The 13,412-nt window shown below is 38.8% G+C and overlaps 1 protein-coding gene across 1 annotated transcript in view; it reads left to right on the top strand.

Annotated features, from left to right (window-relative positions):
- rhoua (ras homolog family member Ua) overlaps window positions 1-13,412 on the top strand; it is a 15,399-nt gene extending 1,987 nt beyond the window's left edge. The window contains exons 2-4 of the mRNA XM_062026223.1: window positions 5,590-5,648; window positions 6,219-6,407; window positions 8,698-13,412. Of these exons, the coding sequence (XP_061882207.1) occupies window positions 5,590-5,648; window positions 6,219-6,407; window positions 8,698-8,982 (533 nt within the window). The 3' untranslated portion in view covers window positions 8,983-13,412. The remainder of the gene's footprint in view (window positions 1-5,589; window positions 5,649-6,218; window positions 6,408-8,697) is intronic.

Genomic DNA, 13,412 nt, shown 5'->3' with positions numbered 1-13,412 from the left:
CAAGTGAATGCAAGGCATACTTGGTCAACAGCCATACAGGTCACACTGAGGGTAGCCGTATAAACAACTTTAACACTGTTACAAATATGCGCCACACTGTGAACCCACACCAAACAAGAATGATAGAAACATTTCGGGAGAACATCCGCACCGTAACACAACATAAACACAACAGAACAAATACCCAGAACCCCTTACAGCACTAACTCTTCCGGGACGCTACAATATACCACTTTACACTACTTTATATTAGAAATGGCAACAGCGGAGGATGAATGTCCCATAACAATAAGATAGAGAAAAAGAAGAAGGTAGAGAAAAAGAAGAATTATCGACTATAAAGGCGGACCGGCACAATTTTTCAGGACTTATGTAGATCCCAAATACAGATCAGCAGGTACCAGTAGGTAAGAAAAGTTTATTTTGCATAATATTGCAAAACAAAACGTCAGATAATATGTCTTACCTTATACACACATACACATAATAATACTCTTATGTTGAAGCACAGTACAATCCATCAAGCGGTGCGGCTTCATAGCTTACCAAAGTCGTACTAAAACATTTTGATAGATTTTTGAGCGTCGTGTGTAATGTTCTATATTTTCTATATAAAATGTTGGTGTTGTTTACTTGAGTCATATTGCAGTCTACACGTACAGTGTTTCCCACACATTCATTTATTTGTGGCGGCCCGCCACGAAGGAATTATGTCCGCCACAAATAAATTTAAAAAAAATATATATATATATATTTTTTTTTTTTTTTTTTTTTTTTTGTCCTGTCCAGCTTGTCAGGCAAATTATATAGTTGATGTAGATGCCCATATAGGCTGTTCAGATTTACTTTACAAAAGAGAAGTGTAGGATACTTCTCTTGTTGCCTTATTTGTATTTGACCACTACTGTTTTCTGTTTATTTGTTACTGACTGTGGCAGGACACCTCTGCCTCTGTTTCACTTTATGTTGCTGGTAAATAACATGGTTGTAGTAGTAGGCTAAAGTTAAATTATTTAGTATGCACTAATTAAAGGGGCAGAGCTTTAAGAGACATTTTAGCTTTTATATTTTATAAGATATATTTTTTGTAAGAACCACAATTAATAAATATATTTCAGTGAATAACTTATTGTTCAAATCTGTATATAAATATGTACATAAAGTGTTGTAATTATATTGTAAAATGGATGGATGGATGGATGGACGGACGTTTAAAACAAAACTGTTATTATTAATTAGTAAGTATACATTTTTTGAGCCTTTTTAGAGAAAATCATATCATTGTAGTAAATTATGCAAATTATTCGATGATGTCATGGTGACCACGCCCATAACCACGCCCCCACCGCCACAGGTATCTTGGCAGTTTATGGGAAACACTGACGTATCTCTTGTGTGTGACTGCCATCATAGTGCAGTCTACACGTATCTCTTATGTTTGACTGCCATCTACTGGTCACACTTATCATTTCACCATGTACCATATGAAATAGCTTTGAGGTAGGTAAGCAAAACCAGAATTATTCCGTACATTAAGCGCACTGTCGAGTTTGGAGGGAGAAAAAATGATTTTAAGTGCGCCTTATAGTCCAGCAAATACGGTATAGTGTATATATAAACTGTTTTTTTATTCCTTATTAATTTCAGATTGTCAGCTTTTTGTCATTACATGATGCCTTTATCACTATTTTTACATTTTGATAGAGGGAGGTATTTTTTTAAAACTATTTATTTATTTTTTAAGTTATTTACATTTATATGTACATGCAGATGCTGTATCGGGACGGATCCATTAAGAATTTGAGCAGAAATATGACGTATAGGAATTAACAATACACAATAACACATTAACAAAATGCTGTGTCACATGAATGGTTTTCAAAGTAATACCTTTGTGACATTAAAAAAACGCAACTAATGTAAAAAAAAAACATGGTGTTTACTTCTTGATATCAATATAACATTTAAAGCTGTTTGGCTAATGAAGATGAAGTCTAATAGACAAGCTTTGTTCTTCTCCAACAACTCCTCCTTGTGGTTCAGTGCAACAGTTTGGCCAGCAAAAATAAACAGGAGTGACACCTCTCACATCGAATACACAATCTTCACAGCCTATGTTCAATTCAATGAGATGACAAAACATTTGAGCTAGTATTGATGTTATTTGAACACTGACAGTTTGCAGTTAAACAAAGGACGAGTGAGCATCCCAGTAAACAAACTAAAGACTTTATAAACACGTTGTGACAACGTTCATGACACATCGCCTGCTGCATGTTTCCTCACGTCATTAACTCTCAGTCACAGCAGCGGATGGACGCTGTATTGAGAAAATAAAAGCAACATCAAATTGTTTTCTCCTTCGCTGTATACTTTTAGTGTGGGGACAAGTGTCTGTCTCCAATATTGTCCACACCTGTCTCCATCTAAACACAGCAGTGTGCTCTTAAACGCACGGCGGGAAGCGAGGGAAAATGACTCCGTTTACTCTGAGGGGAAATCTCCGGAGCAAAGTCTGTGTAGTTAGTCTGACGTGATTATCAAGCCAGACGACGCTAGTGCGTATGCGTCTGACTTTGTGTTGCCAAAAATGCAATAATAAATTACGGGTTTTTGGTAATTAAAAAATTAGACGGTATTACAAACCGTCTGGGATTTTATCGCAAATTATCATTATACCGTTTACCGTTACATCCCTCGTCCATTTAGAAGTAAAAAGTCAAGGGTGGTCACGGCATGTTTTTGCTGTCGATGTTGGTCAACTTTTTAGGGCATTACGGCAAGTGACGAGGGCGGACGCGGCTTTTGTCGCAGTTGCCGTGGTTAAATTCGAGCCCTACATATATATATATAAATTAAGTCCAAAAAACGGATTAATAGTAATTAAATCTAACACATTTATAATATATAATAATAATAGCAATATATTCCATCCATTTTCTACCGTATGTCCCTTTCGGGGTCGCGGGGGGTGCTGAAGCCTATCTCAGCTGCATTCGGGCGGTAGGCGGGGTACACCCCGAACAAGTCGCCACCTCATCGCAGGATGCACTAACCCCTGTTCCACCGTGCTGCCACTAGCAGTAGTAGCAGTAGTCCGCCGCTAATACACCGATCCCACCTACAACTTTCTTCTTTGCAGTCTTCATTGTTCATTAAACAAATTGCAAAAGATTCACCAACACAGATGTCCAGAATACTGTGGAATTTTGAGATGAAAACAGAGTTTTTTGTATAGGATTCAATGTGTCCGCATACTTCCCGTTTCAACGATTGACGTCACGTGCATGTCATCATACATAGACATTTTCAACCGGAAGTTTAGCGGGAAATTTAAAATTGCACTTTATAAGTTACCCCGGCCGTATTGGCATGTGTTGCAATGTTAAGATTTCATCATTGATATATAGACTATCAGACTGCGTGGTCGGTAGTAGTGGGTTTCAGTAGGCCTTTAATAATATACAATATAATCATAATATATAATAGTAATATACAATTTAACAATTAATGATGTATAAATAATCGATTTACAATAGAATCTTAGCCTCTGAATCGTAATTGAATCGTGAGGTGCCCAAAGATTCCCACCTCTCACTGCTACCAGTGATTGTTTCCTTAATTTAAAAAAATAAATAAATAAATAAAAATAAATATAAGAAGCCATTCATTTCTACAGCTTTTTGAAAGGAACAGCTCCTCAGGATACAGCTCCTTTCAAAGAGGCGTAAATTCCATATCTAGTGAGGAGATTCTGATTGGTGTGCTCTGCAGCAAATTTTGCTCCAAAATGAACCCCAATGGGACTTAAAATAAAACTGATAGCAAATTTCGAACAAATAAATGGCGTACATTCAAGTAAAACATAAAACATGTTTGCGTATGACATTCTGACAATAAAAAAATATTGGTGTCTTTTTTAAAGTTTATTTAAATTATGCAAGCAAGACATTTACTGTGACTAATCATGATTAAATACAATTTAAAAGTGTGATCGATCTGATTTAATTTCATAAATTTAATCAATCAGAAAGTGCCTGTTACTGCCATCATATTTAGTTGCATTCTTTGATTTTGCTTGATGAATTGTTAGTGTAAAGTGAAAAAACAATATTATTTCAAATAAAATGTTTAATTAATTAAAACAAAAATGTATTTGCTGTACACTTTGGAGCTTTAAACTGTGTGTACTGGATACACAATTTTACCCCGGTCTTAAAATGTTGTGTCCACTAACATTAAGTATTTATATTTTGGTCAGGGCTGGATTTTAACCAGAGCATTAAAATGCAAAAAAAAGACAGGAGAACTGCAGTTCAACTATCAACAAAAGTTTTAGGCCATATTCTGCAGCAAAGTCTGGCTTTAAAGGGGACCTATACTTATTTTATTCTACAGTAACACACTACCTTTTGGTCTAGAATTTGTATTGGATATGCTTTAGTGCAAACTTTGCTCTACAGTCGCTTTTTTATAACCCGCTCTCTGCGTATGTCTGCACAATGTTCATTTGTGGAGGTGTTCCCTTAAGATTGCATATGAACCCCTGTACGCCTCCGCCTCTCAAATTTGATCACAATGTATCCTTTGAAAATGTACGCTCTGTATATGGAGAAGACGAATATCAACACAATTTTTTAAATCAACACAGAATTTACCTCACTCCACGTTGCATGCTGATGAAAACCATACATTATCTTACCTAATCTTATGGTCCCTCAAACCAAGTAGAAACGTCACTTTTCTCGTTGGAGTTTAGCGAATAATCCAGTTTTGTAGTGACCCATCTTGAGTAAACAGTCCTGTTTAAAATGTTAGATAAACACATAAATATTTATTTTATAGACATCAGAGGTGATTAGACGAGAGGAATAACACACAAGGCTTCAGGTAGCAACCATTACATTCTTACGGCCTGAAGCAGACTGGCGGATAGCATGTACCAGTGATTCTCAAACTGTGGTAGTGTACCACTAGTGGTACGTGGGCTCCATATAATGGTACGGCAAAGAATCACTTGATTGAAGTACAGTGTTTTATTTTCCTATATTTAAACACAGTGTTACTGTTCAAACTATGTGTAATGTTACAGTGGCCAAAATATTAAACATACTTAAATAAAACATCTGCCTTGTTTTAATGAATACTTAGGCCTACTAAACTACTGTAGTTTAATGTTGGTAATTATGGTGCTACTTGTAGAGCCACATTTTTTCTAAGCTTGTACTTGGTGAATAAAGTTTGAGAATCATTGGCCAAATAAGTGTGTCCACCACACAGTGACCCAACACTGTTAAAATAAGACTGCAAAACACAGTGTTCAGAGGCATCCAAAACTGTGTGCAAGCTCATTCCCAATTGCATGAACCTTATGATTTGATGCTTTGGCATTTTTAACACGAGTATCTAACATTGTAACATTTATAAGTCAGAAAAGAGGAAAATAGGCATTGGTTCCACCATTCACACTGTCATGACCTTTTGATGGCAAAGGCAAAATGTTTTCTGCCTTTTTTCTTACTTACAATCTGCTTATTATCCACTGGTGCAAAATATCTTAATATTTTTTGTGCATATTTGTGTGTTTAGCAGTGGTATCAGTTGACGGGCAGCCAGTGAAACTTCAGCTCTGTGACACAGCTGGGCAGGTAAGGGATCTCAAAACAAACACAAACACTGCACTACTTCCTGTTGCTGCTTTGTTTGTAATCCCCTCAATGTCCCTGAGGAAACAACATGTCTGCCTTTGCTTTGTTTTCTCGGCTCCTTCTAGTGAAGCGTTACAATTGATTATGCATTGAAATAATTCAACAAATGTGTTAAATGTTCTAATATCAGTTGGAAAATCAAGAATATTTGGGGCTTTTTTCAGGAAACCAGCTGATTATGTGTGTGTGCTTTTGCCAGGAAATGATTCTCTGGACTCACATTTGCAGCTGTTTTCCTGACATCAAGTATCAAATAGCATCACAGTGTGCCAAGTTTTCACTGTGATTAGCTCTAAGAGGAGTTGAGCTCATCTTTGCTTATCAGTGGGATCCCGTGTGAGGACAGAGAGAGATATTTAAGCCTGTCAATAGATAGATTACCAATATTTCCTTTCTCAAATCCCAAAGGTCATCACGTCTTCTTCCTCTCCTTGTCTAAACACCACACAAAAGTACTCCTCCACTTCAACCTCTCAGTGATGCTGTCTGGTTGTCTCCTCCCCCGCACAGGATGAGTTTGACAGGCTGCGTCCGCTCTGTTATACCAGCGCTGACGTCTTCCTGCTGTGCTTCAGCGTGGTCAGTCCCGTCTCCTTCCAGAACGTCCCCGAGAAGTGGGTTTCCGAGATACGAAGGCACACCCCCTTCGCACCGCTCGTCCTTGTTGGGACTCAGTGCGATCTCAGAGAAGATGTCAAGGTCGGAACAACGCCATTCATTTCACGCCAGTCACCGAATTTCCTAGTTAATGTGTAGTGTTCAGAACTAGGAATAGCATTTACTAAATGAATGAATGAATGAGATTTTATTATTTTCAAGGTGCAATATTTGCCCAGTATATTCCCTCATTCTTCATTGGGGACACAGGTGAGCTGGAACCTAACCCAGCTGACTTCAGGCGAGAGGCAGGGTACCATAATCGTTTCAAAGTCTAGTCAGAACATTGTCATAGTACAGTAAACCCTCGCTGTTAATTGGTTTCAGGCCTGACCGCAGGTGGAATTCTTAAATATAAATCAAATATTTTCATAATTAGAGTATAATAAAACCTGTTAAACATCTTCTACATACAGTTTTTAACATTATGAGAGCCCTCGAGACATGAAATAGCACCCACGTCATTACTTTTACACTCTTTTAATCCAATATACCGGTAGTAATGCTACCTAAGGTTAGGCTAATCAGTAGCCTGTATATTGAATAGCGCACTTTGATTTGTTTGGTCTCACCTAATGGCCAATGCTACTAAAGTATTGATATATTTGGTTCATTTGGCTATTTTTATGCTTCAACAGGCTTAATTTAGGCCACAAATTCATAGGACAGGGGTATAAAACTAATTTGCACAGAGGGACAAAATTAGATCCCAGGATTAACAATTATACCCTGTTTTCTACCAGCAAGGTACTCAAAGCACTTTGGCACTAGTACCACGTTCACCTACTGATGACGCAACATCACAAGCAATTGGGGGTTCAGTGTCTTGCGCAAGGATACTTCGACATGGTCACACAGAGTTGTTATGCTCCAGTCATCTGTAGTTACTTTTTCTGACTCTGACCAAATGCGCATGACAGCTGGCAAAGGTGTTTTTATGTGGACAGATGTTTTTTTTAACTCTACTTGCATAGATTGACCTTTTATGTTGTACAGGAAATGTGCATTTTTGAAAATATCTGAGTCTGTTTTTGTTCGTTCCTGCTTGAATGATAAATAAATGATAAATGGGTTATACTTGTATAGCGCTTTTCTACCTTCAAGGTACTCAAAGCGCTTTGACACTATTTCCACATTTACCCATTCACACACACATTCAACACTGATGGAGGGAGCTGCCATGCAAGGCGCTAACCAGCAGCCATCAGAGGCAAAGGGTGAAGTGTCTTGCCCAAGGACACAACGGACGTGACTAGGAAGGTAGAAGGTGGGAATTGAACCCCGGTAACCAGCAACACTCCGATTGCTGGCACAGCCACTCTACCAACTTCGCCAGTCCTTTAATGTTTCATGACTGGTGATTGGATAAGTGCGGGTAAGACTTGGAGAAGGTCAAGTGTGTGTGTGCTTTCAGAGAGACGGCTGTTGCTTGGATGTTCGTTTTTGATAAAATTATTTTTGATCGACCACTTCCTCGTCATCCTTTTCACATCCTAGCAAAAGTTATTATATTTTATAAACACACAAAAACATCAGGACTGAGATCTGTAACTTCAGTCGGGATGTTGTTAGACGAGAGGAAGAGTTGGAAAGTCTGAGGAGGACTTTCCCATCATGCCTTGCAGTTTAATAGTTAAAGTTAATCATGTCAAGTTCAACTCTAATCTGGTACCCTTTGTAAGAATGGTTATTAATACCACTGTGGCCTATGTATCAGTTGTATCTGGAAGCGGAAATGTATGTGGAAAAACGTTAGTAATGCTAATGAAAGCTCAGCGTCCTAATTTACACAATCTTGTCGTGTTTATTTTGATATGAAATTCCACCTGTGACCCTGGGTCGGGAGTTTTACATCTGACATGTAGAACAGGCTTTAAAAAAATCTGCAATAGAATTAAATGCCGCAAACTTCGAAGTGCCATGTTGCGAGGAACGCCTGTATTTGAAATGTTGTAGCAAACCAATATCAGCGACCAAAGTCTACCACAGCTGATAACATTAAATCAGTATTGTCATGTATCTGCATACAGTACATCCACACATCTTTGGTCCACTGTCTTCATTTGAGCCACACCGAGCAAATCTACAAGTAAGATCAGGAAATTCTGTCCTATATGATTAGATCTGACCAATCTCTATGAGCATGAACTGATGAAGCCTGCTCGGATGAGAGGCAAAATGTTTTCTAAGACAAACTGAACAGTCCAGGTGCGATCATTTGAATGCCTTGAAAATACATTAACATGGATGAATAAGAACATCCTATCTGTATTAATGGTTAGAATTTGTACACATAATAGATCATACGACTAGTGTGTTTACGTCTTTGCAGATTCTAATAGACCTGGCTAAGTACAGAGAGAGGCCAGTGGACCCAGTGGATGCCAGGGAGTGTGCGGCTGAGATTGGTGCTGTGGCCTACGTGGAGTGCTCGTCCTTAACCCAGAAGAACCTGAAAGAAGTATTCGACACAGCCATAATGGCCAGCCTGCAGAACCTCAGCTCGCAGAAGCACTTGAGAGGGAAACAGAAGCGTCGAGCAAAGCAAAGGCAGACGCCTGACAAGATGAAGAGTTTATCCAAGTCGTGGTGGAAAAGGTACTGCTGTGTGGTGTAATGGGCCTGGAGTACGGAGTTTGGGTCCTCCTTAACTTTGACTGCAACCTGGACTGTCTGGTCTAAAGGAAAAGGATGTTGCGCAGAACCTCTCCTGGAGTCTTGTTGAGAAACCAAAGATATATTTGTCTTACCATGGAAAACATTTACCAATCAGAAGACTTTAGCAAACTTGTGTCCGAGATTTAACCAGACTGATCCGTGATCAGACCGGAGAACTTTTGTTGGAATTTACTGGTCGTGCTTGGACCAGAAGAAGAATGGATAAAAAGAACAGAATGTGGAACATTTGTAATCTGTGTTGGAAGAGTGTCCGCTCAATTTTCTTTGTCTGTTGTCTTACTTCATGTCAGATTTGGTCCAAAGCCACTTGGACAAGAACACCTCATTTCCACCAAGCACTATGATTCAATTTAGTTTGGTATGGTACACAGTTTTTTTGCATTTCCGTTGTAACCTGTCCCAAAATGCCTTCCCGCTTTCAAAGGGGTACTGGTCGCAATGGTACTGTACAGTGTTTTTGATAAAATTCTGTCCACTGATTGAACAACAGAGGATAATCGAAAGAAAACAAAAAGCTCCATTTAAAAAAAGAATATGGATCACATTAGAAAGCGAAAAGCTGTTTGTCAGTACATAGCACCGCATCACTCCACTTTTGGTTCACCAGCCCTCTTTTCACTCTTAGATAATATTTTAATTGTTTGCTCAGTCTGACTTTAAAAAAACACCAAATCAAAATAAGAAGAAAAAAAAATATATATATATATATACATGTTTCTGACAATCCCAGTGCCAATATGCTCCAATTCCTGTGAAGATGTTGGACCCACATGTCTAACAATACGAATTTCTATGTGTGTGTCACATGACCACCAGCACAATGATGTCATGTGATGTATAGTTACTCCCGCTAAACTTAGACTCCGAAGTAGACTTCAAACCATCCAATTAATGTGTATGTGATGTGTTAGCCACTTTTCCTGACATAAATCAACCGGAAGAAGCTCAATACTAAGATGCTAAAAGCAAGCGTAGCAAAGGCAGTGAATCTAACGCTGTTGCCACTGTCACAAATTCTACATTACATCACTAGTCCCTTAAATTTTACATGTACTCGCCATTGAGATGAAACCTAAGTGATAAAAATCAAAGTTTGTACCAGGAAGTTATATCTACCGCCTCATCTGCACCGAGGAACTACACACAATGGCGTCTAGTCACGATAACAGCCAATCTCCTGCTTGTTAGAGTGACTGACTCATATCCATTTCACTCTTTGACTTTTTGCTAATCACAAGATCAGCAAGCTTTTTTCGTCGCCAGGTGCAGATTGTTGAGGCTTCAGGCGCACGCAAATGAGGGATGCAGTCAAGTATAAAGTCTGGATGGACAAAACAATTGGGTCATTACCAGTGTTGGGAGTGCTGGCTTAGTGGTAATCTAGTTAAATACTCTTAAACGTTACAATGCAGTTACTGACAGTGAAATATGTTAGTATGTGCTGATATTGAACAGCTTAGCCCACCTGTCCCGCTCAGCCAAACACAGGACAGGTGTTGTAAACAAATAGTGTTTTTTAGGGGTAACAGACACCTAAGTAATGATAATTAGTAGGAATGGGTGATACTACAAATTTGAGTATTGATCCAGTACCCAGTAGTTACATGGGCAGTATTATGCGGACACAGATACTTCAAAAGTTCAATCAAGCTCATTGAATAATTACATTTTTGATCACAATTATATTAAGATAAAACCACAGGATGGCGGCGTAACAATATCAATGAAATATTTAAATGTTTTCCTACTATTGGCTCTGATTTAAATCCTTTGATTTTCACCCCTAAAGCTCCACTGTGTCCAGGGACTTATTTCTTTAGGATGTAAACAATAACAAAAAATATCAATCTAACCACTGTAGTATTGACAATATGCTGATACTTTACTTGGTATCGTTACTGTCAATATTTGTATCAATCCGACCATCTTGTTACTTTTAAGAGCTCTAGCTAGCTGTTAGCATATCTTCTACAGTGTGCAGTGCAGCTATTACTCGTCCTCAAGAGATGATACTTGTAAGAAACGTGTTGTTTTTTTTTCTTAATATATATAGTCGATATGGCCTACCCCGTAATCATTAGCTAAAGCAGGGGTGCCCAAATTGTTAGCCACCAAGGGCCAAAGTGAAAATGTGCTAATAGGCCTCCAGCCAAACAGTCATTCTAAGTGTACAGTAGCTTCATGAGTGAGGAGTTTAGCCCCTTACGTAAAGTTGTACAGATCATCATATTCAGTAGATGCCAACAAGTTAGCTTTGTGGACATGCCATTAATGATTGTGTGATCTTGAAAGAGATCAGTATGAATATGTATTTGGGAAGCCACACTTGGCCCCTGGGCCTCACTTTGGCCACCCCTGAGCTAAAGAAATTCAAATGTAAGCCAACCAGTGTTCAGTTAGGTGGGTGTTGTTACAAAGGTCAACGCACAGCTCACAGCCACACAAGAGAATTAGATGAGATCTGTTCAGATAAAACTGGCGTTAACGTCACTGATGTAAAAGGCAAGAACATACGTGTGACATCTACAGTGTTTGTCCTCACCAAAACATCTCTCAGGGCCAGATTATTTTCCCTGCTATCTAATTACATTCATGAAGGCATAATTCTGTTACTGTTTCAAAAGTAACTTGTAACTATAACTATTTACTTTTTTAAGAAAGTTGCCCAACACTGGTAATGACACATAAGGGAAGTGAAAACAGAGTAGGAAAGTTGTAGTTTTGGGAACAGAGGGGCCCGGGCGGTCCCCACAAAGTCAGAAGCGTGGCGACGAGTTAAGATTCAGGGTGATGAATTGCAAGGTCAGTGCTCCATGTTTTGCAAACGTGTAGGTAGGAAAAAAAAGACACATTGGAATGAGCCAAATCCTTTTCTGTTACCAAAGTCAGAACAAAACCAAATAATTGTACCTTTTCTCCAAGGTCTCTGCCTCTGAACGAGTGTTTTTGCTTTTGGTGTATCCGCATCTAAGGGTGTGAGCATGATTTAAAAGCAGCCCTGACGCTGCCAAACTGCATAAGAAACCTGTTTTTAAGTATTCCTCTCAGCCTCATGGTTGTGGTTGTATGCCCTAGAACAGTGGTTCTTAACCTTGTTGGAGGTACCGAACCCCACCACTTTCTTACGCGCATTGCCCGAACCCTTCTTCAGTGAAATACTTTTTTTTTTTTTTTTTTTCCAAATTCAAGACAAAGTTATGTTTTTTTACTGTTGCACTAAATGAACCTTGAATCACCTTGTTCAAAGAACAAAACCAACAATGCATGAACTCACAACAAATTACACACCTGCAAATCAGATGGAAAATTAGAGGGAACATTGTTTGGGGGTATCAATTATACGCCGATAGGGAGAAGTTTTTATTTACACGATGAGTCGGATGTGTCTTGACCTCCGCGGCGCAGGCTCCGCCGAACCCCTGAGGCCGACTCACCGAACCCCTAGGGTTCGATCGAACCCAGGTTAAGAACCACTGCCCTAGAAGGTCATTGCAGAAAGTCTTCCTCAGGATAGTTGCTACAATAACCATGAGGTAATTCCTCTTGGTCTTTAAACTGATGGTTGTGCTATGTGCCTTTGTCTTGCATTGATTATAATGGCGGCCTTTTTGGATGTGAGCAACCCCTCAGAAATGAACATTTTGCTGAGGTTAGCTTAAAGGTGTTTGTCTTGACTTTTCTCAAGCTGCTGTGCAGAAAACCTCACCCTTTAAAAGCAGTAGTCTACTGCAAATATTTATTTCCGCACCGATTACAAAACTAATCTAGTGTTGCTATGATCCCAAGATGAACTCAGTGACATTATCAGCTTATTGAATTTTCTATCAGCAACACCAAAAAAGTGACTTTTGTGGATATACTTTTTTTATGCAAACCGACCAGTTTGGCCACAAGATATATATCAATATTTATATTTGTGTGTGTGTGTAAAGTGGTAATGTGATGGCAATATTGTTCCTAGCCATTCAAATGTTCCAGCTGCCAGTGATTGAATGGATCCACTGTGTCCAGACTCATAGCAAATGCATTGTTTGTTAGCAGGGAAAGTCCGCACAAAGAGGCCTGTCTTGCAGTTAGTGTCTCTTGCAGGCTAATGCATGAAAAAGTAGGCCAAAGGTGACACAGATCCTCATGTTAGTTGATATCTCTGTCAGTCAATTTACATTTACTGACTTATTTTAAACTATATAAATGATCCTGATAACTACCTGGCTTCCTTTCACAAGCTTACTTTTAACTCATGCAAGCCTGTATACTGTACTGTATTTGTGTTTCCATTGACCATGCATTCTTTTCAGATGGACCTAAATCACAGAGGATTTTTGTACAAAGGTTTTATACTTTAAGAAATAAAGGATATTGCTATTA

Source organism: Entelurus aequoreus, linkage group LG02, assembly GCF_033978785.1.
Source record: "Entelurus aequoreus isolate RoL-2023_Sb linkage group LG02, RoL_Eaeq_v1.1, whole genome shotgun sequence".
Taxonomy (NCBI): domain Eukaryota; kingdom Metazoa; phylum Chordata; class Actinopteri; order Syngnathiformes; family Syngnathidae; genus Entelurus; species Entelurus aequoreus.
The sequence above is the reverse complement of the archived record's forward strand: the minus strand, read 5'-3'. Positions and strand labels throughout refer to the sequence as shown.